Below are 22356 nucleotides of genomic sequence, written 5' to 3'. Positions count from 1 at the left end.
GGAGGTTAGACAGTGAGAAGCACCACTCCAGATCCCAGCCCCTCTGGCACAGCCAAAGCTACTGTGTAAAGCTGCTCAGTGGCACAAAAGAAGCTGGAGAAGATGTACTCATTACAGCCGTGTGCTCTACAGAAACGCCTACATGTCCTGGACACTCCTGCCCAGACAAGGAGCCCTGCCCAGTACAGGCATGTCACCATTCCAGCAGCTGATAGCTGTCTTATTTTGAGGCACAAATCATCAGATGCTTAACTAAACGCCACCTGTGTGGGGAAAATGATGGTTTCAGTGTCTAATGGTCTGCAAAAATGAGGCCCAGCTGTTGACAGGGGCATCCAGATGCACGTGAGGACATGACACCGCTTGTGTCTGCTTTGGGGGGGAATGCCCTCAGTTACTGCCCTACACTGTGGTACGAGCAAATACATAGCACTGCGGGGGGGGGGGGGGGAAGATTACTTTCTCAAGAAGATGACTCTCAGGGCTCACATGGGACTTAGTTACAGTACTATGGACCTGTCTGTGCACAGGTGCCTAAAAATATCCTGTATCTTCATTCTATTTAAGAAAGAGCTCAGCGTGCAGGTTCCAGCTCTTCAGGACGGTCAGAGTCCACTAATTTTCTTGTCATTAACCAAAGTGACAGCTGAGCCCTCAAATCCAGGTCTTCACCAAGGACACCTAGTTGCTCCTGGTAGATCTGGGAGAACTGTGGCTGCTAAATTTGAGAAACCAAATCACCTTGCTTAATCTACACACAGGTACAACCACCTCAAGCTAGCAGGGACTCAAAAAATCAATGCAACCCATCTCTTCCTGGCTTGGTGTCATATCCAGTACCTCAAATAAAATGTTTTTGCAAGAAAAATGAACGCTCTGTCATCTTACATAATTTTAAACTGCAGAAACTCAGGATGCAAGGAGGATGGAAAACTGAGGCATCTTAAACACAGAGGAAAAACATTTTTTAGTTCCCAGCCCATGATTTTAAGATACCTCTATTGAGAAGTTAAGAAAAGTAAGTGGCTGAGATGTTCCATTTATTTGGTAGATGTGTTTAATATCACACCATGGAATGCACTGAACAGCTGCAGAGAAGTCAGGCTGGGGAAACTAAACACATAAGACTCCCTGGCATGATCTGAAAACGCGTGTGGTACGTTTCCAAAGGATAGCCCAGTTTTTCAGTTTCCAGATCATGCTGCTGGAAGAGTCTTGCAGGCAAACACCAGTGAGGGAACTGAAAAACCTGGGACCAATTTATGGGTCTGCCACAGCTTCCTGTCCAGCTCCTTGGCTGAGCCTCTTTGTTTCTCCCCTCTTCCACATGCAGCAGCAGGAAGGGTAATTACTGCGAGGATGGGTTCGTTAGTGGTAGAGACAGTCACACACCAACCACTGTGATGGGTAACTGGCTAGCTAACTCTTAAAAACTGAAATGTCCGTGCTGTTTTCCTCTAGGTATTAATTCCCACGGCTGGCCAAGGCCTTTTGTTGTGTTCCAGCTGTAGCATCTCACAAGCCAGAGAAGTTATTTCATATGCAATGAGAATGGTGAGCCTCGGGAGACGCAGCCCTCCTCACCATGCTGGCAGGAGACATCCCACATCCTCCCAAGCCTGACACAGATGACTAAAACTTTGCTGCTGTTGAGGAGCAGTAAGCTCAGCCAAAAGACAGCGCCTCACCTCTCTCTGAGGAAAGTACAGCAAGCATCTTTGATGTTCTGCAGCTGAAGGAAACTTGCCCCCATCAGCAGGGACTGGACGTTCTGCTGATCTATGGCCAGGTGACCGTTGTAGGCAAAGTTGATCAGAGCCTCAAGCGCACTAAAAAAGGGGGAGAAAGGGCAGAAAATCCACTGAATTCAAGCTAGCATGGGACCCTACTAACAGAAAATTTTTTTCTAATGCCATTCACACAGAGGGTAGGCTTTCAAGCCTTGCATGCACAACACCAAGGCCTGCAGAGCGCTCACGGTCCCTCTGGATATCCCTGCTCCTGTGCTGTGGGACGTTACCTGGGATCCATCCCCTGCATGACAATCTCATCCTGCTTGCACTCCATCATGTCATTGGTGAACATGGCATGGAAGTATGGGATAGAAGCTGCCAGAACAATCCGGTGAGCGCTGAATTTATGGTCTCCTACCTAAAAAGGAGAGAACAAGGGAAGGAGGAAAGATCAGCACCATTCACTGCTGACTGTAGAGTCCAGATAATTCACTGTGGCACAGCTCTGCCAGCCCAGCGGTAACCGAGGGCTAAAAGTTGGACAATTCCCATTTGCAAACAGGACAGCAGCCTGTCTCAAAGTCAAACTTTTGAATCCAGTTTTCAAGCCTCATAAGCAGCCACAAATGGTCAACCGGGCAAAGGTAAAACAGTGTTACAACCCAAGAGTGGGCAGATTGTTCACAGAGAACAGCCAGGTCCACAGAACCACATGTTTACACAAATCAACTCGGTATTAAACTGCACACACAGGTTCCAAACCCAGATCTGCTTCTCCCAGCAGTTTGGTGCGGGGAATCCTCCCTGCAGCCCTGCTTCACATTGCTTCAGCTAACCGCTGGCAATCACCGATCCCACATCACCTGCCTGATCCCAGGATGCCACGCGCACAGCCGTGAAGGCTCAACGCCAGTCCCAGGTTCCGATATTTCTTCAGAGCTAAAATCTGGGTGACACAGCTGCCCGTTCCCTCTTCCCTAGCTTGGCCTCTGAGCCAATGACCAGCTTACAGGTTAAATTCCTGCTTCTTCTCGGCACCCGTCACATACCTTCAGCTTACGCTCACAGCCAGTCCCCTTCACTATAACCCAAAGGATCATATGGCTCATCTTTAAATCTCTGCAGGCTCACTTTCACCAGCTGTGCTGTACCTGCTCCCATTTGTATCCTCTGAAGAGCATTCCTGATCCATATGGAGCAAGGCTTGGCAGGGGCTTCTTGCATCTCCGATTTCACATCTCCCAGCTGCAGACACTACACAATATTTTGTCCTCTTCTGAGTTACACAGGTCTTTGCTCTGATGACCTCTCTCTGTTGGTTCAAAGCTTTCCCCCCACCTTAATTTCCAGTCTAACCTGACTCACACCAGTCTATGCCCATCCAAACTTGTGTGGAACTGCCTTTTTTTCCCCACTTCAGCAAGATTTTCTCATTTGACTTTTGTTTTGCTAGGACAAACAAGCTGGCACAGCAGGTCCTCTACTTGCCAGGTCATCCAAGAAACCCTTCTCTTCTACACTTCCCTTCAAAAACCTTCATCACTCTTTCATGTCTAGGCAGCTTATTAACAAAAATGTTTGTGTTCAGGGTTTTTGCAGTTCCCAAAAGTGCCTTGCCTCTCTGTCTAGGCCCAGAGCTCTCACACCCAGTAAATACAAATGGCTGGGAGTTTAGAAAGCAAAATTCCTGACACATGGCAAGGGAGAGGGGGCTAGAAAACGAAGAAAAGACAAGGAGGAATTGGGCACTACAAAAAGATACATAAGCAAGCAGGATTTTTTTTCCTTTTAAAACAAAAGCATACTCAACTGCCACAAATGCTGTTAAAAGATTTTTTCAAACCCAGCTTGACCACCCAGCTGCTCGCTGTGCGTGCCCGCCTGCACGATGACTGGGACTCACAAACATTTAACATGTGGTCAGCTCCTGGCACTGCATGCCTCAGGTGCAGAGTCAAGTCTGCTCTGCCCAAGCTTCCCAATTTAAAATATTGCTGCAAATATCTAGTCAAACTGCTTCCAAGACTTGCTCCAGCCTGGCAATGGCAGGACCACTTTTGGAGAGCCTTGTCTCTGCACTGGTCAGCGTAGGTGTGCCTGAAGCCCTGCCCATGCTGTTCCCTGTGCCTGGATTACCCTGCACAAACCCTGCTGTCCTGGATTTTGCCATGTCCCCAATGCCCAGAACAAAAGCAGCAAGTGAAATGGTATGGACTACTACAACTTATGGGAAAAAAAAACAACCCTCATGTATATACTTGTACAGTCACTTGTGAGCTCAGGTTGGGGAAAGGTCAGCATCAATCTCTTCTACTAACCCAAACCCATGTGTAAAATGTCCCAGAGGCTCCAAGATTTGAGAGCTGTGCCACAAATACCAGCAAATATTCTGCTGCTCTGTTCCCTTCCCTGCTCAGTCATTAATTTCTCTCATGCTTCACCTCCACCTCCTGCCCTCCTGTGCTGGTGCTGAGCAGGAGACGAGCTCCCAAGACAGCTGAGCAGGAGCCAGACCATGATGGAGATAAAGGCAGGAATAAGAGGGCTTGCTTGGCAGACAAGGGCTAAGATTATGTTCCAGGAGAGAGAGGGAAGAAGCAGAAAAGAATAAGGTAACAAAACCAAGAGGATGGATATTTTATAGTGGCAAGCCAGTAAGGACAAGCATGGAAATTAAGATGGCAGCTTTACCAGTGCTACAGCAAGTGCTGGACCACAGTACAGGCACAACCTGCGCTCGCCTCTACGTGTAAAATCAACAGCAGCTTCCTTGCATGCACACAGCAGGCCAGGGAATCTCTGGCAGAAGGAGTTGAGACTGTCAGGACTCGCAAAAGAGCCCACAGTCAAAGAGGGGACTGAGCTCAAGGCCACAAGCCCTAGTCCCGTTTAAGTAATGAACGTATACATAGCTGGGCTCCTTACCCTGACTTTACACAGCCTCTTGTAAGCCAGTGCAAACTCTGGCCTGACCTCTCCAACACAAGAGATTTAAGTTATTATAAATACACCGAGTTTAATGAGAAAAGCCTGTAAGAAGAAGGAAGCGATTCAAGAACCTGCACACCCCTGAAAGCTGACAAAACCTCTCTGTGTCCGTGGCTGCAGTGTTTTCATTTCCTTACTCTGCGGGGCCAATGCCAAGTGGAGCGCACATGCGCACGAAAAACTCTGCTTCTGTTCATCTCTCCGTGTAAATGACTGACCAAGGTGCTGCTTATGAGGGAAGCACAAGAGATACAGGATTAAGATAGGTAAATAAGGAGATTTGGGCACTGAAGCTCTTCGTTTGAGACTTCTCACGGGGGAAAGGTTTATATATGACCAGCCGCAACCTGGTTGATGACGATGACTAACTCACTGCTCAGCCTGTCCACGTTCCAGCCCCGAGGCTCAGAAGCACCAGACCTGCTTGGCAAGCTCTGGTGCTTCCCAGCCCATTCCTACCCCGTGGATGAAGCCGCTCCATGGATGAAGCCACTCCACCAGCCGTGCCTGCAGCTGCTCCTGGCCCAGCCCACTGATGGGACGAGTAAACACCAGTGAAGCTAATTAAATGGGTCTCATTATCTACATACCTTAATGCTGTACCTCTCCCGCATCACACACAGCGCTGGCCAGCTGGGGACATCTCATACAGACCTGGTGGAAGCAGCAGGATGGCTCCAGCAGCCCAGCAGCAGGACCTGGCCTTTCCTTGTTAGTTCCCCAGCTCCTCACTGCCACATGCAGAGGAAGGTCTAAGTGTTCCCAGCATCATTTCAGAGCTGGGGGACAGATACTGCTGCTAAAGCAAGAAATACATGCCCACAGATGAAGCCTGCAGCACAAGAGAGGTCTGTTCCTTGGTCAAGGGCAAAGGGCTAATTAAAAACCCCAGGCTATTTCTGTCATGCGCGATGCCAGTCTTCTTTAAAACAGCAGGGTTATTTTTTGCTGAAAATGTTTTCAACTAGAAGGCAGAAGACTGCAGTCACTGACCAGGAGCACCCAGCTTCTGCAGGAAAACCCCTTCCCTGGGTGTCTCAAATGCCCCAAAACACAGGAAAGCTCCATTTTAGCTTTCACTATTTCTCTGGCCCGAAACAAAGTGGAAGAAAAAGGCCTCATATCTCTAAAATTTTGAAAGACATTGTGGTGCCTGGAACAAGTCAGTCCAGCTGCAACCCTTTGACTTAATATATCTCTTAACTGCAAGACAAGTTTGGATGAGGGCTCCTATTTGGGCAGTATACAATGTGGTTGAATGTGCAAGAAAAACAATTCAGCTGAATTTAATTTCCACCCAAACACAATCTGCCAAAAATCACAGCTATTCAAATGTCCCTTCACTTTTTAAAAATAGAAAGTCGTATTAAGATTGAATAGGCACCCATTAAAATGATACACCTGCTTCAAATGCATATAGCAATCCTTTAGTTATAACCAAAGTTAACTTTATAACTAAAGCCAATACCAATTTCAACAGCAAGGCTGTGTTTATTCAAAACACCAAGGTTCTACTGTTAGCCAACAATGAGAAAAAGCCCTCTGTTTTGGCAAATAACTGTGAAATACAAACACAACACCAGCTTGAAGTTTATTTTTAAAGTAAATGTAGTTTTTAAATGGATCTGTGGGTCAGATAGCCATCTACACCATGGTTAAATTCACCAGTTTCAGTCACCGAGATCTGCCCAGTCTGTGCCCCAGGATTTCTCAGCTCTCAAACAGCTTGCCAGTACTGCTCATGCTTCCCTCTCCCTCAAGCACAAGGTCCATCAGTGCTTTGTTTTTCTACGTGCCATCACGCTGTTGCTCTCTGGGCAGCAGTGAAAGACGGTGGCATGTAGAGAGCCACCAGTAACATCACCGCCAAGCCGGCCAAATACTGTCTGACCCACCTGCCCTTTTTCTTCCAAGGAATTCAGTGCTAGAGCTCCAGACCTCTGCCTCCTGCTTGCAGCACAAGCCTTTTTTTGACCTTGCCTCTCTCATGGATACATATATTAAAATGCATCACCACTGCCCACGTTCCTCCCAAGGCAAGGCACAAAGGGATCAAACCAGAAGAGATACTTTATGCTCCAAGCCTCAATACAACAGATTTTAGCACTGTCCAAGAGTCTGTGCAGAGCTGAAGTTTCCCACTGCGCTCCAGTTTCAGGGATGCATCGCCATGATCTCAACCCACAATGGGCTGCCACCAAACAGCCTCATTATATATAAATACGCCTGGTTATTGCAAAAGCAATCATTTATAGTCATTCAGCAAGACCCCCGACGTGTTAATGAGAGCTGTATCATCACAGGGATGAAATACTTTGTGTCTGGTGGCACCACCCTTCCAGCTCCGAGCAGCTGAAAGGGACAGGATCGCTCCCTCAGCACTTGCCCTTTGTCAAGGAATGGATTTTACCTTGGGGAATGCCCCATGTAACAGATTAACTGTGCTGGGGATGACCCTGCACCGGCAAGGCAGGGTTTGAACTAACCAGAGTTTGTTTTGGTTACCTGCAGGGAGAAGCCTCAGCTCCCCAGGCAGGGCTCAGCCTCCTGCCTCAGCTCGGTCCCTGTCAATGCGTGGGGAGCAGCTGGACAGCACAGGAGAAGCCAGGCTGTTCACAACTGCTTCCCTTGCGCGGTGCTAGCACCTACCTGGCCTTGCTGTTCAGGGCAATAAAACAGAAATAAGCTGGGGAAAAAAAGGAATAATTTTCTGCTGTCATAGCAGGGGAAGGGAGAGGACTGGGACTGGCTCCTGTCAGCAGCGAGATCCACAGAGCTGCATCAGCAAAGAGCTGGTTGACGCAGTGATCGCCAACAGCTGAATGGAAACTATTTCCAGGTACTGGACAAGACAAAACCTGCAATTCCTTTTTTTATTCCTCCTCTCTAAAACTTGCTCCTGTAATGATAGAGGGCCCTCGGGGAGATTTATAAATTGGGATATCTGGTCTAGAAGCTCTCATTATGCTCATACCATCAGCACTTAATGGCAAGTCCCAAAGGAACAACTAAATTTCTTGCTGCAGGCAAAGGACAATACCTGTTTTTCCTGTAGAAGATGAAAAATACTTCTGAGGATGAGCACACAGCATTATGTCCCCTTGATTCATCCTTGCATCTTCTGTTTCAAAAACTGCCTCCTATCTCCAGAGCCAAATGATTTCCTTTCCTTATAGCCAAATAAATATGCTTTCCTACACCTGATGGAGTCATGCTACAGTCCACAAGTCTAATATGAAAGTGAAAGAGCTCAGGCTTTTCTTGGTATCATTCCACCCTACAGCTGACAGGTTCCCCCTCACCCAAAATCCATCACAGCCCTGCCTGCTAATTCCAGAAGTACCAGAAGAACAAAAAAAATTTTAAAATTATATATATAAAAAGCTTCGTCTGATTGAGAAAAAACCCATTTTTGTCCTCATTAAGTGCAGCCAGCAAAGATGGTCTGCTCCATTCCTGTTACAATTTTACAGAGCAGCTCGCACTTGGCCACGCAGCCTTTGGAACCAGCTGCCCTTTCCATCCGTATTCGAGAATTGTCTCCAATGATCTTCCTTTTTATTTTATATTTATATACTGTTGCATACCCCCCAGGACCGAGGTGTCCAAAGTGCAGGATGCGTCCAACCCCGAGAGCTCCCTGCTGGCAGCAGGATTTTATTGCCTACCTAACGTCCTGGGGGAAGCTGTTAAGAAATCTCTGTAAGCTGGGATGTCGCTCAGTGTTTGGCCTCCCTCGCTCTGTGGGATGTGTGTCTAAACCAGAGCCTCGGTTGGGGATTTCAGCTTTCAGCTGGAGGTGGAAGTTCTTGTTTGCAAGAACAGACTGTTCCGTGGCAATACCTGTGATGTTAGGGAAATCAGGTGCTCCTTTTGAGTTAAACACAAATCAGTGCATTTATCTTCTGCTTTTTGAGCCTGGAGTTCAGGACTGTCTCCAAGCACAAATTAAATCATCACAAACTCAATCATATTCACAACACTAAGCCAGAAGTAGCTATTTATACAAGCACTGAAAAGAGAAATACGCCAGGAACTCCACATCAGCAAGCTCACTGGGAAGACGCTTGCGTATAACTCCTTCAGGCAGGACTGCCACCCCTTTCAAAGCCTGAGCAAAACATCTCATCTTCCAGAATATTACCCCCTTTATGCAAGGATGTGCAATTTCATAATAAATAATTTTAGGTGCCTTTCTTTCATAGCAAAATATACTGTTTACCAGAAACACAAACAGCACCACTGCTGGCAAAGTGTCTTTTCTGACCACAAAATTCCCTTTCAAAACGTTCTCTAACTGGCTAACAAAAGGCATGCTTTCCCTTACACTCCCACAAAATGTTAACAAGTTCCAGGGTACGATGAAGCTTTCTCCATAGAAAAATGGTGTAGGTGTAATACAGGCATCTATTGTTTTCACGACATCATTACTCTGCACAGCTGAGAAGTCTCTCAAGCTCTCTCCTGCAAAGATCTTCTCAAAAGAAAACAAAAAAACCCCAAACCCAAGCCAAAGAGCATCTTTCCTGACGTGACGCTGTCATGCAAGTCACAGAGAGGATGCAGCAGAAACTAAGCTAGTGTCCAAGCCATCACAGTGAAGTTTTGCTAGACAGAAAATAGCGGAATACTAAAGTTTAAGAGATCTTGTATAAAAATTCAGGTATTGAAATAAATACCCTTCCTCCCCACCCACCCCTTCCCTCCCAAATAGCAGCCGGATGAGATGTGAAAGAGTTTACATCAAACCTGGCCTGTGCAAAGCCAAGCGACTGATGCCATTAAGTCAGACACCCTTCTGGTCTAGACTAATGACAGACCTTCTGGTATGATGGTAACGAATTGCTCTGACCTAGGAAAGCCATCCCTTTTGCATGTACAACAAACACACGTTCCCAGATAACCCACGTCCAACTGAGAGGAGCCGAACTGCTTTGCTGGTCCCCATTGCCTCCATTTTCCACGAGGACAGGGGAAGGGAAGCATCCCGAGGGATCGGTCCAGCCCTGTCTCATGCTCCTGAAGGACCAGCAAAACCAAACTTGAGGGTGTTGCGGCCAGGAACGCTGATGGGACCCTGGGGTGCGTGAGCAGTGTGGCCATCAGGTCAAGGGAGGGGATCCTGCCCCTCTGCTCTGCCATGGGGACACTGCATCTGCAGCGCTGGGTCCATGCTGGGCTCCCAGTTCCAGAGGCAGGGAGCTACGGGAGAGGGCCCAGCGGGTGCTGCGAGGCTGATGAGGGGACGGGAGCCTCCCCCGCAGGAGGGAAGGCCGAGAGGGCTGGAGAGGAGCAGACTGTTCAGCCTGGAGAGGAGCAGGCTCGGGGGCCCTTATCGATGCCCACAGGCGCCTCCAGGGCGGTGGCAGGAGGACGGGGCCAGGCTCCTGCCAGGGGTGCCCAGCGGCAGGACAAGGGGCAGCGGGCACAGGCTGCACCACAGGCAGCTCCTGCGGAACCTGGGGACAAACTTCTTTCCCCGGAGGGTGCCGGGCGCTGGCACAGGCTGCCCGGAGAGGCTGTGGGGTCTCCTTCTCTGGAGCCATCCCAACCCGCCGGGACGCGGCTCTGTGCAGCCTGCCCTGGGAGAGCTGCTTCAGCAGGGGGGTGGGTTGGGGGGGCTCCAGGGGGCCCTTCCAGCCCCGGCCAGGCTGAGAGTTAACTCAACAGTTGAGGGCCCCTCAAGCTGTGGGCACCCTGGTTCCCTGCCAGGTTCCTCCAACCTCCTCAGAACAGTAATGCCAAACCTCTCCTGTACTCCAACAACCCCTACAGCAACACTGAGAACGCCCAGCCTCTGCTCTTAACTCATCCTGCAGCATCCAGCTCCTACCCAGGCAAGAAGTATCTGCCCGTGGCCCTGCCAGACACCAGGTTAAATCTCCAGATCACTGAAGCCCACCTGAAACCATAGGACAACTTTTGCTTTAAGAAAAGCAAACAAACCAGTGGTCTAGACTAATTTTTAGTAGTTAGACAGTAAAGCCTTTTTGCCATGCTCAAAAAACTGGAGTAAAAAGCTTAGTGCAGAAATGTGTGGTTTCTGCTAACGCTTAAGGTTTAATGTCTTCACAAAGCACTAAAAATACTCATCTTTTATATAAGGGGAACAGCACTGACGCTAGCTGAGACCTTGGGTGAAAAACCAAGTCCAATTGTAATCCAAAGTAGCTTGTTACCGCTGTACCACAAGATCGTTAAGCTCAAGGTCTCATGTGCATAACAGATAATCTGTTCTTTAAATCTACCAGCTTCTTCAAATAATAAGATATTCTCTCTCTCCTACCAAGCTCATTTTCCTTAAGGATCTCAAACATGCTCAAACATCTGCGGAGCAGCCAGGCACAGGGTTTTTCAAGGACCTTGCTGAAATTACACAGGCAGCCTAAGCTGTCTGGAATTCCACTTATCTGCCACGGCAGGACAAGGGGAGGCTCCTCCAGCTCCGCGACTGCTTGGCAGCAGCAGCTCTCTCAGGTGTGTCTGCTGAGTTTGGAGGGTTTCAAGTTAACAGTCTGCTTTGGAAAAGCAGTGATTAGAAGCTGAGAAAAGCCAACAGGACTATCACCTGTCAGTCCAACTCGGATCGTATATGAAACAAATAATATAACCTCCCCACAGCTCAGAAATATTTTAACTCTCCAAGCTTGCATTATTTTTTTTAAGAGACTTTTCTAATTACTCTTGGAGTTAGTCATGGAAATACGGCATTCAAGCGATTCAAAACCAAACGAGAAGCAGCAATAATAAGAGGAGTTCACATTAACCTTGCTCTTTGAGGATTTAGACAAGCACAAACCTCTCTTTTGACAGAGCCAAGATCACTGGAGGTGGCAGCCTGGCAATGAGTTCTCCTTCTGGCTCCAACTGGAGCGAGCAGGAGCTGTAAAGACATTTTCTCCCCTCAAATTTGTCAATGAAGGAATGAGATGAGCACTGCTTCCCTGTTTTACAGGGTGGTGCAGTCCGCAGGCTTCCAGCAAGCTGCTGATGTGTCCTCAGAGAGCACTTGTACCTTGGCCTCAAGCAGACAATGCCAACTCCAGAAAACAAAGCTGCCCAAGCAACTTTTGTCTTGAGGGGATATTTGTCTTCAAAAAACAATGCTCAGGAAGAGCACAAAGCAGATCAGGGTCTCCAGATCAGGGAGTAACACCCCCAAATGCCCACACTTGTCAGTGAACTGAAATTCTTCACACTTTTGCAGCATTTATTTATGAGGTCTAAAACACTTTGAGAACACCCACACATAGGAGGAAAAAAAAAAAAAAGATGATAAATTCACTGTAAAATAAGTGGGAAAGGTTCTGCCATGCTATTGTGTATAGGAAACCAAAGCTATGAGGGCTCAAACCTTTAACACAGAGCTTTTCTCACCCTGTGAGCTTAGTAAGATGTGAATCAATTTCTACCAATAAGGTAAAATCAACAGCAGTGCTGGTAGTAGAAAAAACTGAGGACTCCTAGTTCATGTTTAGACCAAAAATGATGCTAAGGGTGAAACGCTCTTGGGAGGAAAGAGCTCCAGGGAGAAGCAGCGTACTGCCTGGACAGGAGCATGACAGCACTGCAAAGGCAGCCAGGAAACAACCCAAAAGTCTCCAAACGTGGAGACAGCTTGAAAGTCCTTTATATCCAGCTTCTGGGGGAAAACAGGTGGATGCAGAAGTCAAACCTCACTGATTTAATCTGAAAAACCCAGCCATCTGTAACTGCAGTAACATCTGACCCATAGCTGGGGGCACCCAGAGACCTCGCTACAGCAGGTTCTGCTCCACGCCAAGGACACTAGGTGCATTCAGTTTGAACCCGTTCCCAGCACATGCATAGACTTTGCTGCTCACAGCCCATTTCAAGCCTGAGAAACGTGGACAATTCAAACTTCAGCCCACGGCTGGAACCCCCAGTTTGGCCCCAGATGCAGGGGATGGGGAGGCGTGCAGAGAACGGCTGCTTCTCTGCTGGCTTTGCAGGATGCCCTGGTTTCAGAGGCTCCTATCACACCTCGAAGCATATAGTCCAAAACTGAAAACTGAATTTGAAGTAACTCCATTCAAACCACTTGACACACTTGTACTTGTAGCCAAAAGCCTCAAAACGCACCAAACTTAAAAAAAGTAAGGAAGCCTCCTTTCTGCATGCTTGATGATCGCTCTGGGCTTGGTGTTTCTCTGTTGCAGAGGCAACCATCAGCTTTGCCAACCCACCAATATTAGATGAGCAGAGAAACAGGAGTCTCACTCTTCTAAAATATTACTCTGGTCAGGTTAAACTGACAAACAGTTTTGGTTGATTTTTTTTTTTTTTTTTTTTAAAGGCCACAAGACTAGACCAACACACAATCTGGTGATTCTGAGAGAAGAAAGTAGTAGCAGAAGTTTGACTTTAGTAAGCAAAAATTGTACTTTCACCAAAGGAAAATGAACTAACCACAGAATAAGGTGTGCCTCCTTGCTTCCCTCCTCCCTTCAGTTTATTCACATGCATTTCTATCAAATCATACTCAAATCATTGTTTAATTAAACATTTCAAAGACTCACGAAAGGGAGACTGAAAGGACAGATGTCTCTGATGGAACATCTTCTAAAGGAGCTCTGAGCTGCGGCTATTTAAGAGACAGGAATAGAAAAGGACTTTTCAAATCTGTAGGCTTGACCGTCCAAGCAGGAAAGGAGCTTTGGCTCTCGATGAACACATCCTAAGCGGCTGGAAAGACATGCAGCTCACTTACTGCCCTATTTTCACATGGGCGATCATGAGAAGCAGTGACAGATTTCCCTAAGCTGAGTTTGAATAATCGGAACTCCAAGGGAGCCATTCAAATCAGCACTTCTTGCTTTTAATCGCATCTAAGCCCAGCTGCTGTATGCTGCTGAGGCAGCACCGTCTCCCGCAGAGCGGCATGAACCGTAGCAAGACAGTTTCTGAGAAAGGAGAACAAATTCTGCCCCTCCTATTTACTGAATGAATGCTCACCTGGTTTTACAAGGGGAATAATTAAAACAAACAAATGAGAGTACTGAACTTCCTAACAATTTTAGGCCTGTTTGTACAGCAAACATTTCTTGTGGGCTGGGAAAATCATTTACAGCCATTGACCCCAACGCTGATATCTGTAGAGAGGCCACTAAAAACCTGAACTGTGCTGCAACAACACAGCTTGCTCCTGTTACAGCCACAAGCCTGAACGTGATCACCATCAGGAGGAATCCAACTTCTGGCCCAAAACAGTGTTTGGCTGCTTTTTTTTCTTTACAGACATGACAGCCAAAAAGTACTAAGACTGATAAAAAGGGTAACAATCTCACTTCAGCAGTGCAACACACATCAGGACCTACTACGGTTTCCTTCAGTTATGGACTTTAAATGCTTCTCAGTGCTTTTCCTACCTTCATTTTGGGTAAAAAGCATTCAAACGCCATCCCTGCTAGACAACTCACTTGGCAGGCACCTTCTGCATCACACGGGATTTACAGCTTCATCGACGCATGTGGAAAGCGCTCCTGAGCAAGGTCAGGGAAAGCATGTTTTGCGTCAGCTGTGTTCAAGGTAGCTAATTCAAGATTCAAAGCCACCTCCGAAGTCCAGCTCAGAAAAATTACTTCTTAAACATTCAGCAGCTACAGAAGACACCCTGTACTGAACAATGGGGATCAAAGATTTGGCTTGGATTCAGCAGGCTGCACTAATTCAATCACCACAGGACACACAGGCACTGAGAAATCTGATGTCAAGAGGCAGAAGCAGCAAAGAGGTGGCATATTTTGACGTGGTGACTCAATACAACAAGAGGAATCTAACGAACGAAGTGTTTTGGATTCTCAGGCTGTGTATGTACGAGGGAAAGCAGGACTGTTTGAACCAACACGGAAACACACCGTCAGCCCTCTGCCAAATGCATCAGTCGTTGCTGGGATCTTTCTTCAGCATAATAAAGAATTAACCAGGCACTGGAGAAAGTTAAGACTAATTTTAAGAATGGCAGAGACATCTTTCTCAAGTATATTTTAAACTTTTGTATGGATGAAAGGCTCTGCACTCTCCCCAGATAACAACAGTCCCTGGAAAAAGACAAAAGAGAAAATAAAAGGAAAAAAGAAAGCAGGGCCAACATGATGCTCTCATCCATAAAGCTGCCCAGCACTGTCAGGGTGCTCATTCTGACAGCTGGACCAGAGAGCTCCTTCAGCCCTCAAGGCTTTAAAAGTTTTCCCACCCTGCAGCGGAAGATACACAAAGCGAGATAAGTAAGATTTTAAAAAGCATTTTGCTAAGGTAAACCTACTTATTCAGAAGAGTTTTGTAGAACAAAGGTCAGGCATTTATTTGATATAAGGCTGGGGTCATATACCTCATCGCTATTGTCTCCCTCTGGATGACACAGAGCAGCCCAGCCCCAGAGAGAGGACCCACAGCTGGCCCACCGTGATTCCAGAGATACAGGACCCACAGGACCTAAGAATTTCCTTCTGCAACAAAAAGCCACCTCAGATGCACCAATACACAGTTTAATTCTAACAAAATGGCACTCTCCATCACAAACCAGTTTTGTCACAGAATGCCCCCAGGTTATGGCACAGACAGTCACAAATACCACATCTTAGAGGGTACAACCTCCACCAAGGAGGATCAGCGCACAGCTGTGCTCTTCACAGCATTTCAGCCCGTGATGTAGCCCCTTTTTCCAGGGGGCTATAGCTGGTCTATGGGGACGCAGCAGACCCACACAGCCCAGGGATGCACCCCAATCATGCATCCTGTGGTTTCCACGACAGGCAAAACCCTCACCGGCTCCTTCTTCAGCAGCAGGAGGTAGGTTGAAAAGTTTCAGCATGAGTAGGCTGGGAAACACCTTCATGTTTAATTAAACTTCAGCATTAATTCTGGAATGACTCAACCAATCCTAGGAGCCAACACGTTGCATCCACCCCACAACAAGCTGCTCTACCTGTGAGCTCCTGCTCTGCAGGACTCCAGCATCTCCTGCCCAGTGCTGGCTGCTCTCAAAACCCTTCCAGCCCAACTCCACAGAGCCAGGAACATGATCCTGAGGATTTACCACTGTTACAGATTATTTCTTTGATGTAGGAAAGTGGATGTTCTTAAAAAATAAAGCTTTCCTAGGAAAAAAGTCTCTTCTCCCATGGGTTGGGGCAGAGGTTGGTCCATAAACCTGCACCAACCCCATCCACAGCGTGTCCCCCCCGAAGCGCTCCCCAGAGCCGGGACCAGCACCAAAACATGGTGGGGGGTCTGGGGTGCCCCCTTTCCTCCCAAACAAGGTATTTTATTTAAATGCTCTTCCTGGCTGCTGGAGAAACCCTGATGGTCCCAAGGGAGATGGAGGCTCCATTTCCATCACCTCTGTGGTGAGGGGGCAGCATCAGCGACAGGGTGTCACTGACACATCCCTGCACCCACCCAGGGCTGGATGTGCTCAGCACCCCTCTCACCCCCAGGAGCCCTCACAGACCCCCCCAGGACTGGGGAGGCCCAACACCCCCTGATACCCCACCACAGGGGATGGGGGGGGTGTTAGCACCATCACTCTACACTGCCAAAAGCCATGGGAAGGGGGGGGCCCTCAGCTCCCCCTTCTCCCCACCATAGGAGCCGGGGTGGGGTGGGGTGTCTCAGCTCCCCCTTCTCCCCACCACAGGGGCCTAGGGGGGGATTTCTCAGCTCCCCCGTCCCCCCAACATAGGGGCCGGAGTGTGGGTGTGTGTCTCAGCTCCCCCATCTCCCCACTATAGGGGCCGGAGGGGTCTCAGCTCCCCCATCTCCCCACTATAGGGGCCGGAGGGGTCTCAGCTCCCCCGTCTCCCACCACAGGGGCCCTCACCTCCCCGCCTTGTCTCCCTCGCAAAGGCACCCGTGGGACCCCAGCTGCCTCCTCCTCGCCGGCAAAGGGCCCGGGGGTCCCTCAGCCCTCCCGGACCGGGCCGCACCTTGAGGGTCACATCGCAGAGCTTGCCCTGCCGCCGGATCTCGCCCATCACACCGTAACCGCGGCTGGGCAAATCCCCCACCGAGAAATGCACCAGGTCCTCGGGGTCCAGCTCCGGCTCAGCCGCCGCCGCCTCCAGCATCTTCCCGGCTGCTGCCGCCGCTCCCCGCCTCGCTTCGTCTCCCCCACGCCTTGTCCCCGCCCGGCCGCCGTAGCGCGGCGCCCGCACCTCCCATTTCCGCCTCCACCACTTCCGGGAGCTGCCGGAAGAGGCGGGTGCCATGGAAACGGCGTACACATCCCCGGGGCTTCTCCTCGCCCGGGCCCTGCTGAGGCGGGGGCGCAGGTAGGTGAGGAGCTGGGGCTGCCCCCGGGAGTCGCCTCCTCCTCCTCAGGGCCTTGTAACCCGTCTCACCCGGCGGTGTTGTCCCCACAGGCCGCATCAGCCCCCTGGCCTCGCAGTCCCGCTCCTCCAGGCCTCATCCCGCTCCTCAAGGCCTTGTACGCCTTTTTGTTCCCCACACCTCAGGTGATGTTTCCCCATAGGCTTTGCTCTCCCCCACGCTGCCCCCCAGCCTCACCTGCTCAAGATGTTGTTTCCCTCCTCAGGCCTTGTCTCCCTGCAGTCTCCACTCCCACCACCCCCCAGGTTTGCTGAAACATGGATGATCCCTTCCCTGTCCCCGCAGCCCCCTTTCAGATCAACTTCCTTTGCTCATGTCCGCAGCGAGCCGGGCTGTGGGTATGGCTGTCCATGGCACTCCCTCTATTCCCTGTTATCCCAGCTATCCTCATGCCCTCCTCCCACCTTTTCTGTTACCTCTCCAAGCCCCCATTATCAGAGTACCTGTGTCACCAGCTGCCTCGCAGCCCACACTCTGCTTGGTTTGCACTCAGCTGGGAAGGCAGAAGGTAATTTGGGACTGTTGTCGCCCCTGTTCTCCTTGGGGCAGAGGTGGTCCTGTCCATACAGATGGCCTGGGGTGCTGGGGCAGAACTGGGCTTTAGGTGTCCAGCTGGATGGATTCAATGCTGGAAGCATCACTGGAATCCTAGGAGCTGCCTAATGGTCACCCCCCCCCAAAGCAGCTTTGCCTCCCCAGTATGCGTCTCATGTTTAGGACAAGGCAGAATGACTAAACTAGAAGAGGGCAGACTGAGATCAGATATGAGGAAGAAATCCTTCCCTGTGAGGGCGACGAGGTGCCGGCACGGGCTGCCCAGAGCAGCTGTGGGTGCCCCAGCCCTGGCAGTGCCCACGGCCAGGCTGGACGGGGCTGGGAGCCACCTGGGCTAGTGGAAGGTGTCCCTGCCTGTGGCAGGAGAGTTGGACTAGATGACCTTTAAAAGTCCCTTCCAACCCAATACTTCGCTATTTAGATGTCTTTAGGTGCCAAAACCTAAAGGTAAGAAGCTGACTTACAAGGTCCTATTTCTGAAAATTTTGATCTGACAGTTGAAAGAGACTGTCATAGAGAGAACTTCATCCCCTTTGCACCTGTGTTTAAGGTCAACTACAAATGGTGCTTTGAGCAGAGAGTAACAGGTCTGACATGGACAGTTCATTTTGTAGTAATTATTCCAGAATACTCCCTTGTAGACAAATTCTGACATGGGGGGGAAGAAAAGCGTAGGAATAGGGGTTTGGGTGTCCCTTTCTCTTTTCCCTCCCTCCAACCAATTTAATTCAAAATGTCTGATAATTTCTTGTTATGCCATTAGTTAATGAAATGAAATCGGGAAGATGATAATGAATTAGACAATTCTTTACAGGGAATCTGTCGCTACTCTCTGTGTAGAACAGATCACACGTCAATTAGCTGTGCTAGGAAGTGCACCAATTCACAGATTTGTGCATTACACCACACCTGTAATTTCTGAAGATGCATTAGGAAGGTATACTGAATAAAATAAATCTGCTGTTGTGTGCTTTGCAAACTGTAACCCTTACTCTAAACTGAATAAACAGCTGTATTTTACAGTATGATGTAAACAAACGTCTGAATAAAAAGCAAGTTTGCAAAGCACAAACTATTAGGTGATTCTGTTCTATGGTTTGGCCCAAGCTTTTGTCTGTCCATAATGGATAAGCTCAGGTCTCTCCAGCAGAGCTGAAAACTACACTGCTCTGCTCTGGCTATGTGTTTCTGTGCCAAAAAGCCCCAACCCCCCCATCTAAAATTCTCTGTGGCTCTAATCTGTGTGGGCACGTTGGCGTCTGCCTCCATTGCAGAGATAACTGTGATTCCATTAATTCTGAGCATAAATAGTTTGTTAATCTTGAGACAAATAGGGGAGTCCTGCTGGCTTCATCTGCTGTATAAGGACAGATCAAGGAACTTGGAGTTTGGCACATTTTTGCTTGCTTGGTTTGTGTTTCAGGTGCTGAATGATGAGCGAAAGTAACGGCAAGTCTTGCTCTTGGCCTTGTTCAAACTGGGGGAGAATGATTTAGTGGTCAAAGAGCCAGAAACATTTTTGGTTAGCTGACCAATAAACACGTAGTTTTTTTCATATTACCTCAATAAAAATTCCACTGCAGGCAAAATAACCAATTAATAATCAGAGTGGTTGGATGCCTGGGGTATTACTAATGAGCTGGAGAGCTTATGGTCTATACACTGCTGGTCAGGAGTCTGCCAGAGAGGTGTTTTCATGTTTCCTTCCCATCTTCTAATGCTAGCAAATAACCCCAGGAGTAATTACTTTTGTCCTGATGTTGAACAATGGGCATTGTTGCAGTGTGGAAAATGCCACTCATTTGGAATTTGTTCTGTCTCTGATTCATATTAGAGTTTTTGCCTAAAATTTTCCCTTGCTCCTTTTTCCTGCTGTGCTTCTTGCTGCAGCTTTGAAGAAATAAGGCACATACCACTCCAGCACTGCGTTATATTTGTGTAGTGGAGTTTTGTGATCTCTAACAATCCTGATAACCAGATGAGTATCATTTCCATGCTGGCTACCAGCTTTAAAACTGTGTCTATCTCCATTTTTCTTGTACCTGTGCTGCTCCTGCCTTTATTTATGCAGCGCTGGCAAATATTTTGGCACCTTTCTGTGTGTGTCACTTAGTGGCAATCCTCATGATGACGTCTGTGCACTTACTTTATCACCATGCTTTTTCACAGATTGTTTATTTGAAGACTGTCCCCGATACTGAAGAGATTATGGTCACAGTAACCTTGCATCATTTTGGATTCTACAGCAGGCATTGTGTTGGCATCGCTGTAGTAGTCTAGGAAAAGGACAAGGCACCCATGGTACCTTTATCAGGTAGTTGTTCAAATGCTCACCTCTAATTTAAATAAAGAGAAGTCTTGGTTCAGCTCACATCTCTACATTTCTTTTTAGAGCAGTCACAGCAGATAAGGTGATGGAGAGATCACAAATAAAAATACTTAATATACAAGAAAGGCAAAAGATTTTCTCTGAAACGAGAAGTTGGCATTAGATATTACACAACTACTGAGCACAGTTTGTGTGTAGGAAATAGTCAAGATGGTCTGCATGTTCCAGGGGTTTAAAAATACTCAATGCGTGCTTCTCAGGTGGGGCTTCAGCAGCTGGATGTATCCCCTGAGCCCTCCTCTGGTGGATTTTAGTCAGCAGATCCTCTAGCCTTGCTGGATATTGGCAGCAACTTACTGAATCCACATTGACCAGAAGAACAACACAAGAATTTTACCAGGAGTTGTGAGTTTTTTTCTTCTGGAAACTTTTAAGATCAACTCTTCATTAGGAACTTTAAAATATTTTTGCATATCAGCATAAAGAAAGGGTTAAAAAGGTATGAGCAATGTGTGTTTGATACAGACTGTAAACAAGGTACTTGCTGCTCAGAGCCTTGGAAATGTTGGCATATCAATGGGCTGCACAGCCCTTTGCAGTGCTGTGGAGCTCCTTTAAGCTTGGTTTCACCTATAACACATCCTAGTCAAGCCTCAGAAGCTTGAAATGCAGTTCTGGATGAACTGACGTTACAAAACAGGAGACTGCCTGTGCCTTGACGCACAGAAAATGCAAGACAAAAGAAAGTCTATCTCATATTCCTGCAATTATTTTGCTTTGCAAGGCTAAGAGGAAGAAAAGCTTGGGTTATCAAACACTAATGGGCCTGATACCCAGAGGAAATTATGATCAGTAAGACCCTTCTTTCTATATGCACTCAGTTTTTTGAGCAGAACAATGCTGGAAAGAATTTTCAGCAACTGTTTGCCCACAGTTGCTTTTGATAAAGAATAGAAACTGCAGCTGAACATTTGTCAACACTTCATTTTTAAACTTGACTGCTCTGTAGCTTGCCTTTTCGTGAAAAATAACTTTACGCTTCATTTCAGGGAATGCAACATTGTTGATTTTTCCATTTTTTCCTGTCTAGTTAGGATGGATGCAGTAGAAAAGAGAGTCCATGCATTTGTGCGGGTCAAGCCAACAGCCGAATTTGCTCAAGATATGATCAAGTTTGGGCCAGACAACAAGGTAGGGAAAAAAAGAGATAGCAGATGTGAAGGGTTTGGAATCTGATTTCGGTTTTGCCCACAGAAATGCAGAATTCTTCCATTCCTTAAGGCTATGCGTACCATTTTGGTGCGTGTTGATGCATGTGCTTCTGTTTGTTGTTCTCTGCGTTGACAGTGGCTTGTGGGTTTGTAATAAGGAAGTGTGACTATGGAAAACATACTTCTTGTGATAGTCACTAGAGAAAATCCTCAAAAGGACTGGGACTCCTACTGATCCTTGAGGAATTCCAATGATAAGCACAGTTCCAACCTAAGAGGTCTCCCTGTGGCACAGTTTGTTTCTAGCTCCCCCTTATGCAAGCTCCTCCCTTCACCTTTTCTTGCTCAATTAATAGTTCCCCTGGGACACAGAATCAGACACTTCACAGAAAGGTAAACCAATGAGATTAGACATATTTAGAATATCTATTACCAGAAAATACCATGATGGTCAGTAAAACAATAATATTATTTATACTCTGTTTTCTTACCTCCAGGTCTTCAGTGGGTATTTCTTTCCCAACAATAATTGCTGAAAGTCTTTATGGCCTTTGAAGTTATGTTAATCTCTTTTTGGGTTTCAGAGCATAGCTATATACATCAAAAAAGATGCCAAGAAAGGAGTTGTGAATAACAGGCAGACTGACTGGGCCTTTAGACTGGACGGTGTCCTTCACAATACCTCCCAGGAACTGGCATATGAGACTGTGGCTAAGAAAGTGGTGTCTGAAGCTTTAGTTGGCTATAACGGTAATTTTTTGCTATTTTAATTATTTTTACAGGAAGTGGAGATTTGGTCTGAGGGAGAGATCCTTTTGATGTTCTGTGTGAGAAATGCAGAGATTCCCTCCTGAGTTTATTCTTTTGCTTTTGGATCTTTCCTAGGCACGATAATGTGCTATGGACAAACGGGGGCTGGTAAAACTTACACAATGACGGGAGCAACTGCTGAGTATGAGCATCGAGGAATCATACCCCGAGCTATACAGCAGGTACTGGATCTGAATGGGAAAAGAGGCTAGAAGAAATAACAAGGACATCTCTTATATCAGCTCTTGCTGATACTCATAATAAGTGTTGTGACACGGTGAATATGTTTTATGTTTATCTTCATGAGTCCTTTTTTTTCTTCTTTATCTAAGTCACGATCATTAAAGAAATAAAGGAGCCTGTAAAACATAGTAACTTT

At 47.5% G+C, this 22356-nt stretch overlaps 2 protein-coding genes across 9 annotated transcripts in view; one reads left to right on the top strand and one right to left on the bottom strand.

Annotated features, from left to right (window-relative positions):
* KLHL18 (kelch like family member 18) overlaps positions 1-16863 on the bottom strand; it is a 29280-nt gene extending 12417 nt beyond the window's left edge. For both annotated transcript variants that reach the window (XM_055806881.1, XM_055806882.1), the window contains exons 1-3: positions 16670-16863; positions 2021-2151; positions 1689-1829 (exon numbers count right to left, since the gene is read on the bottom strand). In XM_055806881.1, the coding sequence (XP_055662856.1) occupies positions 1689-1829; positions 2021-2151; positions 16670-16810 (413 nt within the window). In that variant the 5' untranslated portion in view covers positions 16811-16863. The remainder of the gene's footprint in view (positions 1-1688; positions 1830-2020; positions 2152-16669) is intronic.
* A 68-nt stretch (positions 16864-16931) lies between these two features.
* Positions 16932-22356, top strand: part of KIF9 (kinesin family member 9) — a 32837-nt gene continuing 27412 nt past the window's right edge. For all 7 annotated transcript variants that reach the window (XR_008747630.1, XR_008747631.1, XM_055806879.1 and 4 more), the window contains exons 1-5: positions 16932-17014; positions 19797-19941; positions 21047-21147; positions 21752-21917; positions 22053-22159. Coding sequence is in view for 5 of the 7 variants with exons in the window: in XM_055806879.1 (XP_055662854.1) it covers positions 19926-19941; positions 21047-21147; positions 21752-21917; positions 22053-22159 (390 nt within the window). In the remaining 2 variants the exon portion in view is untranslated. The remainder of the gene's footprint in view (positions 17015-19796; positions 19942-21046; positions 21148-21751; positions 21918-22052; positions 22160-22356) is intronic.

This window comes from Falco peregrinus, chromosome 5 (genome assembly GCF_023634155.1).
Source record: "Falco peregrinus isolate bFalPer1 chromosome 5, bFalPer1.pri, whole genome shotgun sequence".
Taxonomy (NCBI): domain Eukaryota; kingdom Metazoa; phylum Chordata; class Aves; order Falconiformes; family Falconidae; genus Falco; species Falco peregrinus.
The sequence above is the reverse complement of the archived record's forward strand: the minus strand, read 5'-3'. Positions and strand labels throughout refer to the sequence as shown.